We start from the raw sequence: 23,325 nt of genomic DNA on the forward strand, positions 1-23,325 counted from the left end.
AGAGTTCAGCCCAGGGCCACCAAGATGATGAAAGGAGTGGAGTATCTGCCTTCTGATGAAAGGCTGAGGGAGCTGGGGCTCTTCAGCTGGGAGGAGACTGCGTGCTTTACAAATATGTAAAGGGTGGGTGTCAGGAGGATGGCTCTTCTCAATGATGTCCAATGACAAGGGGCAACAAGTACAAGCTGGAACATAAGAGGTTCCAAAGAAACATAAGGAAAAACTTCTTCACTGTGAGGGTGACAGAGCACTGGCACAGGCTGCCCAGATGAGTTGTGGAGTCTCCTTGTCTGGAGACATTCAAAACCCACCTGGACAAGTTCTTCTGTGACCTACTCTAGGTGGCCCTGCTCTGGCAGGGGGGGTGGACTAGGTAATCTTTTGAAGTCCCTTCCAGCCATTAAGTTTCTGTGATTCTTTGACTTCTCCAGGGAAGATCTGAATTTTCTCTGCTTTGACAAAAACCTGACAATTACCTAAAAGACACTGAAACTCATATTTGAAAGGAAGCATCTAGAAGGAGGCATTTTGGATATGTCAAAGCACACTGTGAGTGCTGCCTCTCTAAATGACATACTGGCCATGCAAATCACGCTGTCATCACCACCTGGAACCCTGGAGCAATGAAGTTCACTATGTTGTAGAGAACTTAATGATGGTGCTTCTTTGTTCCTATGGGGATCACAGAATCACAGAATGGTGGGAGTTGGAAGGGACTTTCAGAGATCACCTAGTCCAACCCTCTGCTCAAGCAGGTCCACCTAGGTCAGGTCACACATTAACACGTCCAGGCAGGTTTCGAAAACCTCCAGAGAAGGAGACTTCACACTCTACCTGGGCAGCCTGTGCCAGGGCTCCCTCACCTGAACAGGAAAGAAGTTTTTTCTTATATTTAAATGGAACTTTCTATGTTGCAGCTTCATACCATTACCCCTTGTCCTGTCACTGAACACTACAGAAAAAAATGCCAGCCCATCCTCCTGACACCCACTGTTTAGGTACTTATAAGTGTTGATGAGATTCCCCCTCAGTCTTCTCTTACCTAGGCTAAACAGCCTCAGGTCTTGTGCCAGAGCTGGCATTCCCATTCTTGCACTTGACAGCTCTGCAACAAATGCCCTGTTGTCTGAAGTCATGCAGGCACCAGGGAAAGTTCCCTCCCTAACTCCACCACAGGTGTTGAGTGAAATCTTACACTGGTTGCACTCTTCTGGACCCTCCTCACTCCTTGCATGCCAGGAGGTGCAGCTCACCCAGTTCCTATCCCGACATATATCTCCTGGCCTTCCTCTTTTCAACACACCTGCAGCCTCCAGGCCACATAACACAATCCATGCTTGTACCACACAGCCCATTTCCCTGGGGCCATCCAGCAGACAGCCTGGACATATACAACAGGGCAGCACATAATGCAGCCAAACTCTGCCAAACACAAACAACTCCAGTTGTATCTCTCCTTTGCCTATTTTTAATGTACACACTTGTAAAGGCAGTTACATGTTGTCCTATTTGGAGTGAGGCTCTCTCATTCACCTGGCATGTACCTAATTGCTAAATTACTAATCTCTATGAAAACAGCGTGGGCACACTTGAGTCAGTAGTGACATGGTGCACCCAGTTCCTCCTCTGTAACTTGAACCCTTCCACTTAGAAACCCCACAGCCAGCATAGTCTCCTCTGAAAAGGGATGTAGAGTTTCTCGGATCTGAACTTCTGTTAGTCCCCAGATAGACTCCTGCTTCTCTGGCAGACTCTAGTCACAGGGAGCAGCTGGACGTGGTGGATGTCCTATGAACACAGGGGCAGAAAGTCTCTCATCTTGCACTGAGCCTTGGACCCTTTGGCAGGCAATGCTGATGTCCTGTAAAACACAGGCCCAGCCAGACTGCCTTGAGAAAAGCTCAGCAACCTGTAATCTGCATACACCCAATCCCACCCCAATGCTCCTGCAGTTGAAGCAGAGGAAGCAAAAATTAAATGCTCCATCAGCCAGTAGGCTCTAGGTATACTGATGCTTAAAACTGGAGAAAAATGAGTACTGTTCCAGCAGCAATGAGCATGTGGTGTACAGTGTGCACCAGATCTGAACAAGACATGTAACAGAGGTGCGATGCTCACAAAATCCTCTAAGGCCTGGAATGGGGCAGTCTGGGGAAGAACCTCTGCAGCCTTATTTCTTTCCACGCTCCACTCAAGGCATCTGCTACTGCTTGCTGCCAGCCAGGGTATGCTGGGCTGGCCAGACTTTGCTCTGACCCAGGATAGCCTCTGATATGTGTCTGTCTCATTCACCATGAACGAGTAGGAAGAATGTCCTCCTAGGAGGGTGATGCAGCTCTCAGACACAGTACCAGGGAGATGGGGTCTCCATCTTTAGGGGTTTCTAGACATAGGCTGCATGAAGCCACAGCCTCCCTGGCTGGGGAGAGATCTACTGTTTGCTGGGGATGGATGCGGAGCCACCAGCGATGCTGGGGTCCTGTGACAATAAATGTGTGGCTGTTTAGCAACCCAGAGCCATGGAATGCAAGTCTCATCTCCTGTTTCTTCCATGTGTCCAGTAATTACACAAAGTTAACACATTTTGACTACAAGTCCCTGCCTAGAAGAGACAAATGAAGACAGAGTCCATCTAGCTTACAGTTTGTGAACAGCTTTTTGACTACAGGAGAAAAATTCAGAAAGCAGATCCCAGCTTGCTCGAGCCATGCTGGGCTTTCACAAAACTCCACATGTCTGAAAAACAGTGAAGCAGCAAACAGGAAAGTGAAACAATCCATCTGTAAACATGACATTTATTAGCATATTGCTCCAGGGGATGGAGTTATACATCTAGCAACAGGGGACACACTCTCCTTACAAAAAGATCATTCAGATCCCTTGAAAAGAGAAATCAAACTCTTCTTTGGATGAATGAAAGAAAAACATGGGCAAAGGAAACCAGTAATGAGATAGACCAGGCTGTTTCCACATCAGTTTGATTTTCCTACATAACAACAATTAGGAGGAGAGGCAGCAACATATTCCCAATATTTTGCAAAAAAAGTATTATTTGGAGAAAAGCCAGCTGACCTTCACAGCTGAGAAATGTGTGGAAAAAAGAACAAGATGAGTCAGACTGGAAAGCAAAGCAATGCTGAAGGGAGGGGAAAAAAACCAAAAAAGTCTTGACATGAGGAAAATAGAGATCTTGAAATAAGCATCACTGCGAATATGATGAAGCTTGCCTGTTGGAATACCCAAATATTAGGCCAACAGGTACAGAGGCTGTTGAGACACAGTAGGGCAGATTCCTCTACACCAGTGCCAAAGGCATTCAGCTCTGGGCGTCACGGTGCAGCAAGGCAGTCCTTGGCTTTAACACTGTAGCCCAGATCCCCCTTCCAAGAAAACGAGTGGCAAAGGGCTCACTACCATAACCTGAGGTAGGGCCTGCAGACGGACGAAGCTTGTCCAGTATCTGCACTATCACCTAGTCCAAAGGAAAGTGCCACCTCTCAGCACAAATCTTGTCTCTTTGATGTAAAGTGGGGAATCCACTCTTCACTCCTGTGTGAACTGGTGTGTCACACACGAGGAAAGGATTTTATGTACACTTTAAAAAGCCCCCTGCCAAGTGCTTGAGCACCTTTTTTTCTCGTGCCAAATGCCCATGGCAAAATATACAGCAACCAGAGAGAACACTCTACAGGGAAGCCGGTGCAGAAGGCGGGCAGTGGGCAACAGGATCCGCCCAAGAAACCATGCAGGACCGTGTCAAAAGCAAAAGCAGATGGATGAGCCCATCGGGATGGCATGTGAGCAGCAGCAGTGGCTGCGTCCAGCCGAGTGAAGGAAAGCTATCTTTGAGATAGGCAATGCCTTTCAAGGCAGCGGCTAGTTCAAGCCGGGCAAAGTATGGCCATGGAAAATGCCCCGCAAGGGCTCCAGTAATATTTCCCAATCCCCTCTCACCCCCGCTAATTTGTACTCTTTCTGTACCAAAACCAGCGCAGCTTTCTAGCGATCCACCCCCTGGGGAACCATTGCGAACAGGCTGACAACCGCAAAGGCAGTCAACAAGATCCAGCGCCGTTGGCAACCTGCCCTGCGCGGCCCAGGGCCCCCTTCCCCTGCGGGCCGGGCCGTGCCGGGCCGTGCCGGGCCGTGCCGGGCCGTGCCGGGCCGTGCCGGGCCGTGCCGGGCCGTGCCGGGCCGTGCCGGGCCGTGCCGGGGCGCGGGTGCCACGCTCTGCCGCGGACACGCGTGCGCGCTGCCGGCCCGGCGCCCCGCAGCAGGGACACGGCCTCGGCGGGCAGCGCACCCCGCACCCGCCGGGCACCCTGCGCGCTGCCGGGCGCACGCAGCTCCGGCGCGGCCGCTACTGATGTCGAGCCGCTGCCGCCCCGTGCCGCCCAAATATTGTGCCCACAGAAGAGCCGGAGGCGCTCGCCGCCGCTTACCGCACCTGTGTGCCGAGCCGAGCTGAGCCGAACCGGGCCGAGCCGAGCCGAGCCCGGGCGGCGCGTCCTCCTGCCCGCGCCCGCTCCCTCCGCCGCTGCGGGGGGCGGGGGTCCGGCCCCGGCCCCAGCCCGGCCGTCACTCAGCGGGGACCGTCCCCGTCGCCCCTCCCGGCTGCAACAGCTGTGCCCGGCCCCCGCCGCCAGGTTTGGTGCGTGCTTACCCTCCGCTCGCACCCGGGGGTGCAAACGCGCACCGTCCATGCCCCGGGCACGGCTGCCACTGCGGAGGGTGGCAGCGGGGCTGCGTGGGCGGCGGACCCGAAGCAGCACGGCCGGCATTTGCTGCTCTCATGCTTTTTAACGATTTAGGCACGGTGGAGCCTGACTTTTGTCCCGTGGCAATGTCCTTCAGGCGCCTCGGCAAACGCGTTTTGTAAAGCGTCGCAAGATGCGCGCACCTCGGTTCATGGCGACCCAGGCCACTGCGAAGCACTCTGAGGCTGCGTATGGAAAACACATTTCCCCCGGAGGAGTGGCACAACCTTGGAATAGGGGAGCGTGAGCGGGAGTTGCTCAAGGCTCAGCCCGACCAAGTCACAGCCATCCTGGCTTCGGGCTGAGGATGGCCCCGCTGCCAGGCACTGCTGGGAGCATACAGCTGCGACTGTGGAACGTTAGAAATACTGCTTCCCCATAAACGCCATCAGTATCAAGCACCTACTAATTCCATGCCTTATCTTACTGTCTGTTAACTTGTCCCATACATCCAGTGACAGCCTCCTCCTAAAGCTGCACCAAGCCTGCCATCAGCCCAGAGAGCTGCCTTCCAGCCTCGTGCTGTCAGTAGTTTTAATAACGTTTCTGTCCCATCCCTTTTACTCTCTCACCTTTGAGTCACCACAAAGCTCCTATAAGTCACCATTTATCCTCTAATCTTTTTTAACAAATCTACCACAAAAGTATCAACCTTCAGCTTCTTTTTATCTCTGCCATTGAGTGCCCACCACAAGCCAAGGGTGGATATGGCCCCAGGTGTATCTGAAGAACAAAGTCCACTTGAACACAGCTCCAGCCCCACACGTCCCAGGCCCAGTAATGCCTTTCGTCTGACAATTCCCTCAGCTTCCATGAGATTATACCTGGCCTTTTTCTTCACAGCTTGTGGTACACCTCAGCTGGCTGGTGATGAGGTTCTCTGTCCTGTGGCATTTAGAGAAAGATCTAGGGAGTTAACCCTATAAACACTGCTCAAAAGGGTACAAATGGGGACCTTGCTGAGCATCAGTCCATGCCTTGTAGAGGTGACCAGGGTTATGGCCCAAGTCACTGCATCATCCCAGCTGCTGGCAGGAGCAAAATCAGCTCTCGGAACCACCCAGTTCACCCACTGACTGGCCCAAAGGCCTGGATTTCTTCAGGATGAAGAATCCTGATGGGTACAAGATCAGACAAATCTAGATGTATCTATGCTACCTGCTCACAAACTGTCTTTCTCAAGGATGTGCAAACTACAAGCAGGTGAGGAAGAGACCCACCAGCACCACTAAGCTTCCCTTCAAGCTGAAACATGCATGAGCCACTTCATTTTTTGTTCCATCTGACCACTGTCAGATCTAGCTTCGTGGGAACTAGAAGCTCATCCAAGGCAAGCTCTTAGAATGTACTCATCCTGTCTCCATCAGACATGACATTAGCCCAGCTTCTCAGCACATTTCAGTGTATCAGTGGTGATTTTTCATCCATGCTCCATGACACACTGCAGTAATGGCTGCTGCAAGCAGCGCATCTGGTGGCACTGCTCCCCACCCACTAAGCGTGGCTGCTTCCAATGGCAGCTAAGCCTCTCTTCAAAACAGTTCTCAAGCTCAGCACACTTGAGGCACATCTGTTCAGGTCACAAGCTCCTCTTGCCCTAGTCACCTTCTAACCTCACAGGGCAGGACAACTCTCCTGTTCGAGGCTTCCAGTCTGAAAATGCCAGCAATGAACGAAAGAACACAAAAGGACGCCCTCAGACATTATGAAGGTTTAAAGTGAGGGGTTTTTTTACTGCAGGGTTCTTCTTTTCTTCTCTAACACAATCAGCACATAAGAATATGTGGTCTAAAAGATTTACCTGATGCACAACTCTGAGAACAAAGGATGAGTGTGGTGAAAACACAGAGACCAAAGAGCTTTGCAACAAAAGTCTCCCTAGATGGTGAAAGAGTAGTCCAGGAGCAGAAACCATGGGGACCGCAACTCATTTTAGGGTGGCAAAGAGGGTTCTCAATGTTTCTCTGACAAAACAGAGTTCCTCAGAACAACCTAGGGTGAACACAGTGGGAGATGAAAACAGGTAAAAAACTTGTAAACTTAACAAAATATAGCTGACATGTAATAGTCAGAAAAGAGGTGGTCTGAAAGTGCTTGCTGTTCACAGACTTGGGAAAGTAAGAGATCTGCTCTGTTTTAAAAAATTGCTACAGTGTCATCTGTTTTCCCTAGGTAATGAACGCTCACTTTCCATTTTATAAAATCCACAATGATCCACAAAACATGTCTTAACAATGCTGCATTCCTTTTTTTCTGGCCTGGTACCTTGGGTGCGGTACCAGGAATTACACGCTCCATCTCCACATCTCTAGGCAGGATGATCTGGGCTTCTGCGGATATATCCTATCTGTTTTTGGCATTGATGATGAAACTGGAGCTCCAGGGAATTTCCAGGGATTCCCTCTCTCTTTAGAATGATTCCCTGACACTGGGACCAGATTCTTTATCGGTGAAAACTTTTTAATGTGTTCCTTAGCCTTCTTCTATTCAAAGTACAAATCCATCTATTTAAGACATGTTGTCTAGACATTCATTGTTCTTGCTTTCATTGGGATTCTCTGTAATTAATCCACATCTTTCCTGTAGGACAGTGCCCAGAACTGCAGGCCAGATTCCTGTGGAGGCCTTTCTAATGGCTGCCAGAATGGAAAAATCTCATGAAACAGTAACTCCACCACCTGCTCCATTCAGGCATACTCTCCCAGTGAAGGGTCTTGCATTCCTGGAAGCAAGCAACCATGCACAGTAAGCCCCAGACTGCTGAAAAAACTGAAGTTAAAAACCACAAAGCATTCTGTTAACAACTTACACGGAGCAGACAGATCTAATGCCTCCTATGGACAGCTGAGTAACTGCTAATTACACCAACTACGTCATAGCTTAGGAACTTCAGTCAGCTCAAAGCTTTCAGTATTGTGTACAGCCACACCTGCATCTTTCTCATAAAGAGCACAAACTGTACTCAGGTAGCACTAGAGGTCAGTTAGCACCAGAGGCTCTTACATGGTCAGTGGGGTAGAAAAAGTAACATAAAGGCAGGTATAAAATCATAGCTCTGCAACTGTGATCACAGACGGCATAGCAGTAGGTAACAGCAGTGTACCTGGAGTGTAATGGAGCTGTTTGAGATGCAGTGGCACTGTGTAGCGGGCATTGAGACGAGAAGACATCCAGTGTAGCCTCCAGACAGGCACGTGTGTCCACTGCTGTGTTTGTAACTTTGGGTGTGTGCTCAATTCACACCTGAAGGATTCACCACACAGAGAGGAGTGCTCTTGGATTTCCTTATTGGTCAGACTACACTCCATTTTATCAGTACACTAAGCAGCCTGCATGAACCTCAGTGCTGAGCTGTACAAATGCATGAGGCTCACTGAATATTGTCCTCACCTCAGATCTGGGTCTTTCAGATTTAGAGTGGCTACAAACAATCAAGGAGAGGGTGAGGCACATTCCAGGAGCAAGACAAGCAGCTCAAAAAGCATCTTAAGTCTCTTAAAACATCTGCCAGACTCTTTCCCCTAGTCCTACAAATACAGAATCCCCAAACCTGCTCCATAACTTCCCAGGTGCAACTCAACCACTGGCCAACAGCAGATGCCTAGGCCTCAAAGGGTGCAAACACAGCATGGGCCTTTCTCACACACTCAGACAAGCTTCACAACAGTCCCAGCAAAACACCCCGTACCATTGCAATTATCAAAGAATAAGCCTTGCAAGATTGTGGATGAAGGTGGCATATGCTCTTAGACAGGAAAACACTGTCTTCAGGACCTCAGGAAAGTGCTAGTTCTTATCCTAATGACCAGCACCATTCAGATTCTCAGGCTCTGAAGCAGTTCTACAAGTTCACCCTACAGAAGTTCATCATCACAGACTCCTTCACCTGCATTTTTCACATTTTTTAATGTAACTTCTCTCTCAACAAGTACACATCAGAGTCTCCCCTTAGCATGCTTAAGTATGGACTGGACCATGTGAAGTAGCAATTTGCATTAGATTTAGGAGTATGTTATCACTGCCTACTCCATTCATACAGGCTCTGTTATCCCCTCCGCTGCAGTCCAGACAGAGACACACTCATTAGATTTCCAAGAGGACTCCTTGCTGCTTAGCCCTGACCTTCAAGAGAACTACACCAGAATTAGACCAAGAGGATACAGATGTCCCATTTGCTTCAACAGCTTCTTCTCTCCAAATATTTGCATGCACTTTCTTTCTCCATCCTGATAGGAGACACATCTGCTGGCCCTTTCATGCCATGGTTCCCATTCTGTCCAGCCTCCTTTAGCCATGCAGACAGCACGCTGTGTCAGACCTTTTTAGCTCAGCTTGTATATTACTTGGAAGATTATACAGCTATGCACAGCAGAAAAAAACCTGCTGGCATTCACTGTGTAAAACTCTGATAGTGTGCTTAACAATCTTAAGGAACTATGGCAGGCAAACTCAGATCCAGACGGCACGCTATAATCATGTCTCCATGTCCTCTAAATAGTTCTAAGGCCAAAAATAAAGCAGGTTCAAAAGTAGGCCAAAATACTTTGTTCAGAAGACTTTAAGCAGCCATCCATGTGCATATAGGACATAACTTGCTCCTGTCTCCAGGGATCAGCAGTCCCTGAAAGTTTCTCAGAAGTGTGTATGAAAATGAGCTACCAAAAAAGAGAGAAATAACACCTTGAATTTAGTGACCAGATGGAGGGGTGAGGAAGGGAATGGAGAATTCAGAAAGCTGGTATCATTGCTGAAGAATGGCAAGCAGATCAGGAAGCACACAAAATTATACCTTTCTGTGAAAGGTAAGCCCAAGTGTAGACTCCCAAACAAGGCCCTTTCAACTATTCAGTTCTTAGGAAGTTAAAGGAAGGGGGAAATCCACCGATAAAGCACGTCTCTGACACTACATTCGGAAACACTGCTTCTGTGTTTCTCGAGTAATAAAAAGGATAGTTGAAGAGAGAGGAGTATCCAGTAATGGCTATGAGAGAAAAGAGCTCCCCCCTGCCCCCACTAGGGAAAGATAATAAGAACAAAAGTCAGTTTTTTCATTGATAAATAACTTTTTTAATATTATCAACCAAACATTCTAGCATTATAATGGTAAAGAAAGTGCAAATCTTTAGAAAGTAATTTGAAGTCAACAGAGCTAAAACTTGTTAAACAAACTCTTCTCACAGAACACAGATTTTTCAGTTTTATCCCCTTCACACCTTCAAGGCCAGGTAGTAGTTATATTTCTCTTCAAAGCCTGTTATTTATTTTATTACTAAAGAATCTGAGCTGCTACATTTCAGAAATAGTGATTAATCATTCTTTGAAAATTCCTCAAGACTTTGAGAGACAAAATCATGAATCCATATATCTGTATCTGGAAGAGATGTGTCCACGAGAAAAGTCACTATTTTTCGATCCCAAGAGTTAGGGCTTTCATAAATTGTCTGTATCTGTGCCACCAAAGGTTTCTTCTCTACAAGATTCCGAAACACTATTGATGCCTCTTCTGACCACTGCTGGCTTTTCACTCCTAGGACAAATGTAAAGGAAAACAAAGTCATTTATAGACTAAGCCAATCTGAGTGTTTGAGTTTATAAAGAAGTGGCAGGAGCTTAAAATGCTTGAGAAATGCTTGTTCAAGTGCTACTGAATGCAGCTTAACTCTAGAAAAGAAACACAAGCTCACTCACCTCCCACACAAACAAGCTTAATTTCTCTTTATTATACCAACTAGGACATTTATTTTTTTTCTTGAAGTCTAAAGATATGGACAAGTTTGAAGAAGTGAAAGGCAGATGCACTGACTCGATGAGTAATTCAAAGCGTATCACGGCTGCCATGCATGATCAAGGCATACAAGGAAACATGACAAAAAGCAAACTAAAGATCCTTGTCTTCTGCCTGAGGATGCTGAAATTCTTCGTCCTGCTGGCCTTGCTTTAGATTTAGATTTTAGATTTTTTTTTCTCATCCCAAAGCAGCATCAGCTACTACAACATTTGCCAAACCTTCAAATCCCAAACTAGAACTACAGAGAACAGAAGTTAAGAGAAATGCCACCTAAATCCATCACAACTGCTGCTATTTGGTTTTGGGGTTTTTTTATGAGCAGCATCCCCCAAAGTCAAGTCTGCTCAGAGATGTGATGCTAGAATGCAAACAGGTTTTTGAATATGTCTGTAATCCACCAAGAAATAAGTGGCTTCTGCAGACTTGGAATTCAGGCTCTAGATGCTGGTGTACAGCATCTAGACACAAGTTCAAATATAGTGCATGAATATCCAAACAACAACAAATTATGGATAAAAAAGGCAAAAAAGCAAAGTGACAACACTTTGCTTTTACTAGTAGCAGCAGCATGCTTGCAGGACAACATGAGAACACAGCTCCTCGCAGGTTACAGAAGGAATGAGAAGTCAACAGTTAAACTAATTAATGCTAAGAAAGGCTGATGAGGATGCACATGGGATTTTTACACGGTAGCAGACATGAAAAAAGAGAGAAAAAGGTGGAAGATAGCAAGACAATAGTTACCAGTCTTCTCGGCCCAGCTTGCCTGCTTTGACAATATGAAGCAGCTCAGAGGCCACTTTAACTAGCTACCTGGGAGTTTCTGAAGCAGGAAAATTGGATGGCTTGCAGGCTTGCTCAGCTGGATCCTGTACTACCCCAGCAGAAGACACAGATAGAAATCAGCTTCATTTCAGCACTGCACTCTTAGGACCCCAGCCTGTTGGTAACACATCCATCATCACTAGTTTAAAGCAACCCGCAAGGTCATGCTGAGGCTATTCAGGAAAGCAGACCCACAGAAGGTGACCTAGGATCAGAGCACCAACACTGTGGCCTGTCACTTCAGACAAGCACATTCTGTAGCTGAGGTCTAGACTAGTGCTGATCAAACAGTAGCACAAAGCAGTAACTGAGTAAGAAGAGAAGCACACATCTGAAAGCAATGCAGAAATAAATTAAAAATCTGGACAAGGAAAGAAAAGACAACAAGGAGAGGTCAAGTTTTATTTTTTTAAATTATATTTGATTTGTGCACACTCTCTATGCCCCATTTTCTCATGGAAATTAAGCAAATTAAGACTGTTGAAAGAACTCACCCCTCCCCTTGGGGAGTTTTTTGTTTGTTTGAGAACACAAAGATATTTCAGGCAACTTTGGATTTCAATATGCCCTGGAAAACAGTAAATTACAATAGGGGCAGGAAAAACTTCTTCAGAAACTCAATATCTACTTCCCAACTTGATGTAGATTAAGATAATAAAAATATAAGTTTTTATCAACAGATGTAACTTTCAGACTTCATATTGGGTTATGTTTAAAGATCTAAAAGCCTTTTAGTTTTGATTACCCTGTGTCCTTTGGAGATTAGACATTGCACACATATTTATTACCATGAAAAGCAGCTGCTGGGAAAGTTTAAGCAATCTTCAGTTTTGTACATGGTAACTAAAAGTTCTGTATTAAAATACAAACAATAAAGCAGTACCATCACCACCCATTTCAAGAAGAAAAGCTGGGCTGCTTTGATGCAAACATGTATGCATGTTTCTGCAAGCAGGTACATACTTTAGCAAAAACTAATATCGTTGCTAACACTTTACATTTCTGCTTATTTGACACCCTCACTGATGTAAGACTTCAACTAAAAAGATTGTAAATGCTTAATACATACCTGCAAGCTGAGCTGTTATAGCTTGGAAAGGTAGTTTTCTAAACGTATCCATGAGTGGCTGTACTTTCTCTGTGCTGACAAACTCATGTTTACCATAGTCCAGCTCATACACTGACAAAAACCCGTTTCTAAGAATTCCTTTTATAATGACCCTATACCACCTAAAAAGGGAGAGAACAAGAACAGACAATATGAATTCATACCCACACACTGTTGAGACACCAGAAAAATCAAACAAGACCACAAGATCTTAACCAACACATCTCAGGCTTCCCAGATCTGGTACTATCTGAACAGAAGTCAACTCTTCTAACTACAGCCTGGAAGCACAAAGAAACTGCAAGCTCTTTTCATTCCTTACCTCTCAGGTATCACTGAACATCTGCAACCGTGATTTTAATACAGACAAAGCAGAGCTAAGCTTGCCTTCAAAGATTTTGTGTTTAATTTAAATATCTACTTACTGATTTTCAATTTTAGCTGCATACAGCTTGTTTTTTTCAACATTCACAGGTTTCTCTTCTGCCCTGCTGTAGTACAAGATCATTTCTTCCATTAAGGTTTCCAGATTATGTATCTCTTTCCAGGGCTGGACAATAAAGTGACCTGGATGGCAGGCCAATGAGACGTAGACATCCATGAGCTCACCAGTCTTTGACAAGGGTAGAGGTGGAGGCATAGCTATGGTAGACACTGCACTGCTGGGTTCTCTGCCTGAATCAGAGAAACTCTTATCTAGTCTTCCACTACTTAACTGTAGAGTGGAAACAGCATTGCTTGTCACTTTTGGGGAGCTAGCCCCACTGGGTGTAACACTTAAGAAAACATCTTTCTGATGCTTCCACAAGTCTGCATTTTTGATCTGTTGATTGATGCTATGATCCATGTCTAGGAAGTTCTCTGGAGCAAACAAGTAAACGTGTGCAATTCCTTTTGAAATATCTTGTTTAACCACCTTGGAAAACAAAATACAGTTTAATTGCCAGTTAGTAAGTGTTAAATGCGCATCCGATTTTGTACAGATGACTGAAGCCTTTAACAGAAAAGTAGCAACAGTTTGTTGCATTCTCTAAGCAATTAACCTGTTTTCAAGCTTCTCTAAACTGTTCTAATGAAGTTGTTGGACAGTAAGCAGCTCACAGCAACTAAAAAGAGAATTTGCAGCTATTTCACTAATGTAAAGAAAATTCAAAGCTTGAATTAGTTTTGTCCTGCAAATTTTATCTCAGATAACAGAAATTCTAAGCATACAATAGCATAATCACACTGGAATAGAAAAAGCCAACAAAAAATAAAGCTGTTTTCCAAGACCAGAAGGCGAGAAAGCTATGCTCACAAAAAGCAACAGTTTTATCTTTTTATGGGGTGAAACATTAACAACTGTGTTTCTTATCAGTTGGTAAAATAACTCCATCTGCTTATTTGGACTGAGACAGGAAAATGTGAAAGGCTAACGTGAAAGTTGCTCAATCCTTGAGAGGTAAAGAGATACTTGCTTAAGCCTGTTAGAAAGCAAGTTTTTTCACAAACACCCTAAGAAAAGGACTTTGTAATAGAATTTATGTCCAGGAGCTGGCTACAAGCTTTTAAACTTCTGTAACAAAACTCAGTTTGATGAGTGGTTGAGCTTCTAGAGCTGGGGATTGACCTGCTGGAGAGCAGCTCTGCATAGAGAGACCTGGGAGTGCTGGTTGATAATAAACTGAACATGAGCCAGCAATGTGCCCTCGCGGACAAGAAGGCCAATGGCATCCTGGGATGTATCAAGAAGAGTGTGGCCAGCAGGTCAAGGGAGGCTCTCTTCCCCCTCTACTCTGCCCTGGTGAGGCCTCATCTGGAGTCTTGTGTCCAGTTTTGGGCTCCTCAGCTCAAGAGGGACAGGGGACTTCTGGAGAGAGTCCAGCACAGGGTTACCAAGATGATCAAGGGATTGGAGCATGTCCTTATGAGGAAAGATGAGGAAAGGCTGTGGGAACTGGGGCTGTTTAGTCTGAAGAAGAGGAGACTGAGGGGATATCTCATTAACATTTACAAGTTTATAAATGGTGGATGTCAAAAGGTTGGGGCATCCCTTTTTTCTGTTGTATCTAGCAACAGGACAAGGGACAATGGGATGAAGCTGGAACACAAGAAGTTCCATTTAAACATAAGAAAAAGCTATTTCACTGTGAGGGTGATAAGACACCTGGCACAGGCTGTCCAGGGAGGGTGTGGAGTCTCCTTCCTTGGAGGTCTTCAAGACCCGCCTGGACATGTTCCTATGCAACCTGACTTAGGTGAACCTGCTTCTGCAGGGGGGTTGGACTAAATGTTCTCTAAAGGTCCCTTCCAACTCCTACCATTCTATGATTCTTCTTTCAGTGGTCTTTTCACAAGCTTATGGATTTTGAGTCACATAGAGATTTTGACTACTTACCTTCATGTTGAATTCAGGACAATTCATTACAGTGTCTCTCAGCCACAGTACAGCATCTGGAGTCCACATGCCAGTGTTAGGAGGCAGATCTGCTAAGCAGCATTTTATAGCCTAAGAAAAAAAATAAGTATGCAAGATATAACTTTATAAGATGGAAGTTGGTGCACAAGTTTCTACTCACAGAAACTTCATTCATGCTGACAGATTGAATTATCTATGACAAACAGAAAGCGAGAGGAACATGCAAAACTAGTACTATTATACATACACAACATCCTGTCAATACATCCGACTACATTACAATTTACTTCAGCCAAACATGTACAATGCAATACACCCTAGTGTTAAATGCTATTACAGAAAATTACATTACACACACATTGAAGTAGCAATACAACAAATGCTGCCAAAAGATCTAGCATAGGTTAGCTTTCTCATGTCTTTATACCTGAGGAGGTATTGCAATTACTTCTCTCAGGAATTGTGGTGGGATTTCTCTAAGCTCTGATAGTTTTACAGTTGCAATGGTTCCAGCATCCATGAACTGCACATCAAGTGCACGTCTAGTGTGAACAATTCTTATCTGAAAGAAGAAAGCAGGAGCATCATTTTGAGGTGAAAAACCACAGTGACACATACTGTATAAAAAATTTCATGGAACCTAAGGTTTCCACTTTAGCTGAACAAAAAGAAGAGACATTTTTCTGTGCGAAATAGAATTCCCACAGAATAGAACACTTCTTACCTCTACACGTGCCCATTTTCCTTTGGAAGGAAATAAGCAGATTTTTCCACAGAACGGTAGCAATACATTAAACTCAGATGTCTGCTGCAAACAGAAAAACAGAAGTTAAAAAGCATAGAGATCTTACTATCTGGCACTTAACTAACCATCTTAAAAGCCACACATGGAATAAACAGTTCTGAGAAGCAGAACTGTTTCAGATATAGTCTCCTTCCAGCCTCAGAAGCATTTTTTATGCCATTTTAAGCTTCTACAATTGGTAAAGCTTTATTTCCAAGCTGAGTATCTTACAGGGAAACCAAGAGAATATAAAGTGCCAGGGGAAAAAAGACACATTTTGAAACACAAGAATACGAATTCACTGACCATTACTTCAGTGCTCTGAAATGCAAAAGCAGTTTAGAGTTGTGGCAGACAACTGAAGAAGTTACTATCTTTTACTCTTGAACACATCATTTGTTGAGATACTTAAGTCCAATTTACTACTGAATCAAATAAAAGTCTCATGGGGGTGACATTCACCATGATGATGCTAAATAACATAAGGCAGAAAGCATGAAGAAACTCAATTTGAAGACCCACCAACACTTTAGCCTGTTTAAATTCTCAGGCAAAATAAAAATCCTCACGATAAGCTGCAAAGTCGTGATCACTTCTTTTACCCCTGTCCTGGTTTTGGCTGGGACTTTGGCAGGGCTACATTTTGGAGTTTTGCTGAAACAGTATTGACAGCACAGGAATGTTTTGGTTTTTGCTGAGCGGTGCTTGAACAGTGTCAAGGGTTTTGCTGCAGCGAGGAGGCTGGGAGGGCATAAGAAGCTGAGAAGGAGTATGGCCAGGAGAACTGACCCAAGCTAGCCCAAGAGCTATTCCATACCATAAAACATCATGCCCAAAATTGGGCAGAGCTGGCCAGTAGAGGCCAACCACTGCTCAGGCGTTGGTCAGTGGGTTGTGCATTGGGCATTGTTTGTCTTCTCTTGGGTCTTCTTTCTCTGTTCTATTCATTTTCATTACTATTATTATCAATATTTTAATTTTACTTATGAAACTGTTCTTATCTAAACCCACTACTTTTACTTCTCCTTCTCCCCCTCATTTTTTCTCCCTATCCCACATGGCAGAAAGGGGGGTAGTCAGCGAGCAGGTGGGTGGTGCTTATTTGCTGGCTGGGGTTAAACCAATGACCTTCATATAAAGATTGATATTAAAAGATTCTGAATGGCAAGATCTCTCTTTTATAGCAACAAGAACCTAACAAACATTCTGTCTAGAAAATCTCAACTTTTGAAATACCTATCTGTCTGTCTGCCTTCATGTTGCGAACCCTTTACATGCTAGAGCATATATGGCGTATTGTAAGCATTCTATAACCTCTCCTTCAGTGTTTAGCTTGCTTGAAACTGGATACTGGTAACTCAGAAGTGTTCCATATAAAGTATTTCCAGATGGTGTGTGTTCCACAACAGGTCTAAAGCTCAACTTTTACACCTAAAAACACTTTGGATAGAGTAGTTTCAGAAGCAGCAGTTCTAACAGTATGTTTAAAGATCAGCATTTCATGCTGTGATTCTTTAAGGCTCAGCCGAATATTGAACAAGTTAGGTTATTGTAAGATTTCTTCTCTTTTGTACAAATTCTCTTGAGAGTAAGTAAGGGTTGTTGCATGTGTCTGTAAACAGTGAAATGCCAGACTTCTCTACCATGTGCCCAATTTAAAGCAACATAAGACTTTTGAAAAGGTCTACAATGTATTAGTTCTGGTTGAAACTAGCCACAATATACAAAAGCTAAGGGTACAAAGACAAGATATGCAGCAGACCAGACTAACGCCATCACGGTCAGCCTGAAGAAAAGGAGGCTGAGAAGAGACCTTGCCACTCCCTACAACTACATGAAAAAGGAGGCTGTGGCAAGGTAGGTGCTGGTCTCTTCTTCGGAGAAACAAGTGACAGGATAAGAGGGAAAGGCCTTAAGTTGCACTGCTTCCCTTAAGAGGGAAGTTTAGGTTGGAGATTAGGACAAATTTCTTTACCAAAAGGCTACTCAAGCACAACATCAGGCTGCCCAGGGAAGTGGTGGAGTCACCATCTCTAGAGGTATTTAAAATATGTGTATACATGATGCCTAGGTACAAGGTTTAGTGATGGTTGTGGCAGTGTTGGGTTAAACTTAGTGACCTTAAAGGTCTTTTCTAACCTAAATGATTATCCAAGGAAGCCAGAAAAAAAGAATTGGTCTTAGTTACAGTGTTTTTATTGTCACTTTGCACGGTGTGTTGCAGGCCAGGCTGCTTGTGTAGCTCAGCTACAGCATGCAAGTAAAACCTCCAGAAAAAAAATACATCAGTATGTCCACAGGATTTATACTAATTTGATGCAGTTTCTACTGGAAGCTTCCCATTATGAGCCATATTGTGACTCTTCTAACTATTCAAGGAAAGTTCTAAGTAGTTTTTGAAGCCTTATAGACAGCTTGTGATAAGCACGGACCAAGACACTTTTCGTGCTGAAAGATGCACCCCAAAAAAAACTAGGAAGATAACTTGTAGCCTCTTTAAATAGTCTGTGGCTACCTCAGAAACTTGAACTTATGTGCAACGAAAATGACTCATAGGCTGAAGAAAAGCTATGTGACTTCACTCACCACAGAGCTTACCTTGTAATGGAAGTAGTCTTCTAGTTTCTGCAAGATTTCAGAAAGTCTGGACAAGCCCTTAGATGGCACTTGGCAATACAGGCTTCCATCAGAGCAAACACTGGTTACTCTGACATTTGTATATAGTGCATCTACCTGCAAACAGTAAAATTTCAACAAGAAAGTTGGAAAACTCCACCCAGCAATATACTTAGCTCATTTCTGAGCACTGTTTTGTCCATCCAAGCCCTTTGCAATGATTTCTAATGAATTAAGAAGTAAACAGGAAATTGGTACCTGTAGGTGCAGTTCAAGGGACTTGTCATACAGTGCCTTCAGACAAGTAGCATTGATGTTGATGTCGTCCTCTCCAGAAGTGTCATAGAGAACAAGAAGAGGAATATCACTCTTTTCCAGTATTTCCACAGCAAATATCTTGGAGCATGTCTGTGATTCCACAATTTTCACTAGGACAGGATCATCACAGAAGACTTCCAGTCCTATAAGACACACCATACATTTTATGTGTCACTGTATTCAAAGGGAAAAATAATAACCATGTTTCTGCTCACAATAGGAACCTTTCCAAGAAAAAGGATGTAGCAGGAAAGTTGTACTGCACCCCTACTTGCATTCTGCTTCATTTTCACTTTTTTTTTAACAACAGAAACCATCTTCAGAGGAAAAAAAAAAAGAGAAAATAAAGAGATTCTCTTCAGAAAGTGTTGAGGCAAATGTGTAGACAAAAAAAAGAAATGCATCCAGGTATTAAAACACCGAATCAACAAAAGCTAATTTATGGCTATGTTTCTTTACAATAACATATTTTTTTAAAAGTCAGAACTGCCTACCAGTTCTAGGAAGGTGAATAATTTTCAGCAGTCGAGGAAGTCTGCAAGTATGCAAGTACTGAAAGGGGAAGCATCACTTTAAAGTAACTAAATCAGACCATATTTAGGAATATTGCCTGACATGGCCACAACAGATGTGCCTCATTTGCACAAAGCAGAGTTGCATTAGTCTACTGCTTCACATAATAGCACACGTTTAATTCTATTTCTTTAGGCTTACAAATATTAAAGGGACAGAGACATCCAAGCCGAGTGCTGAAACAACTAAGCTCCACTACAGAGATACTGGATATTAAGGTCTTCTAATATCAAGGGTGTTTTCCTTCACATTCTTCCTTCTTTACTTTTCTTTCCGTGCCCACCTGCGTCTGCTTAGATTAGCTGTTATCATAAACACAGATGAAAATTCCCAGACTGAGATGCTTCAATCCATAAATTGTGCAACAGCAAGCCATACAGTCAACAGTTTTCTTACCTGCCAGTTTACATTTTGCAGCTTGAAATGGAAGTGAATTGAACTGCTTCTGTAGTTTGTACACACTGTTGCTTTCAACAAACTCACTGAAGCCATGATCAACATAGTATACCTGATAATGAGAAAGAGAATACACATAATTTTTATTTCTAGAGTTTTGAAATAGTTGAAAAGTCAAACACTGCTTAAGTACCACTACCTGTTTTGCCTTTTGCGTCTACGGTAGCAGTAACAGAATCATTTCCATTTATGCTTGTAAGTAACTTTGATACAAATACTACAGGAATACAGGAAACTAGTAGGGAAACTGCTGTTTGGCAGTAAATAATTTGAGCTAAAATAAGACAAAAAAGGCTTTGACGGCTTCTCACAACTTTTTTCTAAACTCTGTCATGCAAGACGTCCGCATACCAAACACTGAAAAGGGAGCCTTAACACTGTGCCAAAGGATAATTGGCAAATGCTGCAATAAAGCAGTAGTAGTCTTCTGGCTCATAATTCTAGCTAGAGAGAAATTAGAGGCAAGCTTGCTACCAATCTCCTTGCCACTTCTCTAAATCTTTCTGACCAGAAGGTCTGATCAGACCTTCTTCCAAGTTCCATCTGAAGTATATGATACTAACATTCAGAAAAACCTCAATTCTCATACCTGTGATATTTAACTATTTATCAAATTGATTAACTTTAAAAGTATGTTAAGCAGCCCTGAGTATATAGTTGCCTAAGTGGGGGAAGAAACAAACATTAAAAAAGGTATCATTAACTAGGCAAGAAATTATTGAGAAGCTTGAAAGTGTTTTCACAGTTCTATCGTATGTTCTAGTTTCATTGCAGATTCAAGTCTGCTTGGCCCAGGAAAAGTTTAACAAAGCAGTTAAATAATCTCAAAGGGGGTTTAACTAAAATGCACACTACATGTAACTCACAGAATTACCTGATCTAACTGGAAAGGAACACAAATATATCCTTCTTATTGTCTTGCTATTTATTGCATGGAATAGATACTTCAGTACAAGACTTCAAACAAGAGCTATCAGCAAGTCAATTTTGTTCTTCCCTTACCTTCCTGTGTCCCGCTCCAAATAGCACTACTACACCCATTCATCCTAAGACTATCAAAGGTATGATTTCTATACAAAAGCGCTAGAAGGTTCAGCCCATATAAAACCCAAACCAAAACCCCCAAATTCAAACTACTTATGGAAAAAAAATGGAAGATCAATTAATTTTGGCAATCATATAACTTCAAGGAAGACTTAACTTCTCATAGAACTGAGAAAACAGAAGTACTGCAGGGAAAGAAAAGGTGAGAGTGCTAGTGCAACATCTTTAGGAAAGGAATGTTTCTTCAAGTGCTGAAAGAAGTAATTTCTTGCCTTTATTCTCTTGTCTTCTAGAGAAATTATCCGAGCACGCAACCAGGCATCTTCTTCAGCATGTACTGCAACAAGTAGCCCAACGCTCAGAGATTGAGCTAGTGACACTGTACTGTTCTGACTATAGTATGCTTTCATGTCATCTTCCATTTGTTCCTGGGCCGAAGAATAATCTTTGCCCACATACCTACATATTTAAAAAAAAAAACAAAAAACAAAACCCACAAGAGTTAGGATGCAACTTCCTAAGCTGAATAAAAGCCTAAGAGTGTTTATATGCATAGATGAATAGGAGTAAATTATCAATATACATGTTTTCTAAGCACTTTAGTGACTCAAACTCTTCTCCCATTAACAAGGCTATAGAAAAATAACTAACATAAAATCTATTTTCTTTTGGCAATAGCTAAATATGATCCAGCAGTGTATAATCAAACACAGTCAACTAGATTTTTAGTATTAGCTCTTACTTGGTGATTACAATCATGTAGAGCAACTTGACCAGAAGGGCAGAGTAGTGTCAAAGATCAGGTATAAACTAATAAGTTATCTCTGAATTTAATGCTGCCATTAACAAACGTCAGCTTAAACAGGTTTTTTACTAAGGGTGGTCAAAAACAAGGCATCTAAACTAACTTTAAAAATGAGCCATCAAACCATGTTCTGTTTAGTCTCAGCCTTCAGAACCACGATATTAGGCTGCTGACCTAATGGTTCATATCAAAGCCATTTGTGCTGCAGAGATCTTCTTTAATAAAGTATACAAACTTTCTGAAAACTCCACATTGGAAGTTCTGAATATTTCAGAAACAAGCCCAATTACAGCAAACAACACAAAAACTTATTCCCAAATTTGTATTAGTAGCTACTTTTTAACTTGTTTACAAAGTGATTATTACAGCTGACTTCAGCCGCACAGTTTAGATGATCTAGGTTCATTCTGGAGCTCTGCTATATGCCCAGCATTAGTGCAGACATTGTACTATGACTACTATGCTACCTTTGTTATAAAGATTAAACTAAAGCTGATCACACATGAGGAAACCCTCATTTTCCTAAGGACATCCTGCCACCTCGCAATTCAACAATATATGGCTTTATAGAATCACAGTCCTTTCTGTGTAAGCACTCATCTGCTTCATAATAGACATGGAGAGGGGCAACAGTCATTCTATGTGCTACTTAAAAGTTTTTTTCAACATTTATTTCATAAAGATACTTAACAGACAGTAGCAGTATCTTATTAGAAAAGAATCTTTCAGAAGTTCCTGCCTCACTCACTACTTTCTAGAAATAGGTGAGCTTCACACTGAAGAAGTTTCTGGCTGCTCAAAGTCACTTGAAAAATTATTTTTCAGATTCTTCAGAAAATAATCTTGGAAAACAACACCAAAAAACATGCACAGGTGTCCATACACTGCAAGTGTGCCTTCAGTACCATTCTCAGTCTCAACTGGGACCAATTCAGTTGTCAAGTAAAGCTTGCTGCCTCACTGTGAAAGAACAGAGGAGTATGCCTCCGTAGTGAAACAAGCTGTAACATTTTGTCTATTCAAAAAGATAAGAGGAAAAAAAGCTAACTGAGCTGTAGCACAGAAATTCAAGATAGCTGAGAATAAAAGATGATGTTAATTAATTCTTGTGATAATTCAACTTGGCCTTCAATCACACTGTTGTAGAAGTATAGCAAATACACAGGAGTATTTCTGTCACCTTGCTTTCTTTCTGACGTTAGAATTCCTACAGGATTGTAGCACATCTCAAAATTGAAATAGCACCAAACCTTTCAGCTTTGTTTTGGTACTACATCTGAAAGATTTCAGCCAAACATCTCTTAGCCACATATCAAGAAAGCAGAGATAGTGTTCCATCCCAAATATGGAAAGAGGAATCTTGATTTTATTTATCCTACAAAAGTCAACACCAACCAAAAGCTGCTACACAGTTCATAGTTAGATCAGGAGAAAGTGACTGCTAGTATATGCCCAGGTTAGGTGAGTCAATGCATTGTTTCCTTCCTATAAATCTATGTGAACATTTTCTTTTCATGGCAAAAAACACTATTCCCTTTAGGGCTATTTCTATCTTGTAGATAAATGACCTTGCCTATGAAGCACAGAGAAAACCCCAAGTAGGCACTTCTGCCTCTAGGGATAAGAAACCACTAATCACCACCATGTACATAACACAGAGCTGAAAAATTCAGAAACTTTAATACTATTCAAGAACCATGGTCCAAAATTTGGGAACTGCTGCATTAGAGAAATTTCAACATAATCGCCGTCAGCTCATCCGTGTCACATAGTAGTTTAATCCATGGAAACTGAAGCATTCCCATTAACAGGTAGGGGAAACATCCTTAAAATAACAGACTAGAAACTTATAA

General features: G+C 43.0%; 2 protein-coding genes across 8 annotated transcripts in view; both read right to left on the reverse strand.

Moving 5' to 3' along the window:
- Window positions 1–4,721, reverse strand: part of TMOD1 (tropomodulin 1) — a 29,817-nt gene extending 25,096 nt beyond the window's left edge. For 3 of the 4 annotated variants that reach the window (XM_062017433.1, XM_062017437.1, XM_062017438.1), the window contains exon 1: window positions 4,664–4,721. The gene's annotated coding sequence lies outside the window, so the exon portion shown is untranslated. Of the gene's footprint in view, window positions 1–4,447; window positions 4,511–4,663 lie in introns of those variants that run through there. The other variant, XM_062017435.1, reaches the window with a different exon arrangement.
- A 5,123-nt stretch (window positions 4,722–9,844) lies between these two features.
- Window positions 9,845–23,325, reverse strand: part of TDRD7 (tudor domain containing 7) — a 48,635-nt gene continuing 35,154 nt past the window's right edge. For 3 of the 4 annotated variants that reach the window (XM_062018724.1, XM_062018725.1, XM_062018726.1), the window contains exons 8-17: window positions 20,940–21,126; window positions 19,564–19,675; window positions 18,535–18,737; window positions 18,259–18,393; window positions 15,601–15,684; window positions 15,304–15,438; window positions 14,856–14,966; window positions 12,904–13,394; window positions 12,440–12,600; window positions 9,845–10,284 (exon numbers count right to left, since the gene is read on the reverse strand). In XM_062018724.1, the coding sequence (XP_061874708.1) occupies window positions 10,064–10,284; window positions 12,440–12,600; window positions 12,904–13,394; window positions 14,856–14,966; window positions 15,304–15,438; window positions 15,601–15,684; window positions 18,259–18,393; window positions 18,535–18,737; window positions 19,564–19,675; window positions 20,940–21,126 (1,840 nt within the window). In that variant the 3' untranslated portion in view covers window positions 9,845–10,063. The remainder of the gene's footprint in view (window positions 10,285–12,439; window positions 12,601–12,903; window positions 13,395–14,855; window positions 14,967–15,303; window positions 15,439–15,600; window positions 15,685–18,258; window positions 18,394–18,534; window positions 18,738–19,563; window positions 19,676–20,939; window positions 21,127–23,325) is intronic. The other variant, XM_062018727.1, reaches the window with a different exon arrangement.

The sequence above is a fragment of the Colius striatus genome, chromosome Z (assembly GCF_028858725.1).
Source record: "Colius striatus isolate bColStr4 chromosome Z, bColStr4.1.hap1, whole genome shotgun sequence".
Classification (NCBI taxonomy): Eukaryota; Metazoa; Chordata; class Aves; order Coliiformes; family Coliidae; genus Colius; species Colius striatus.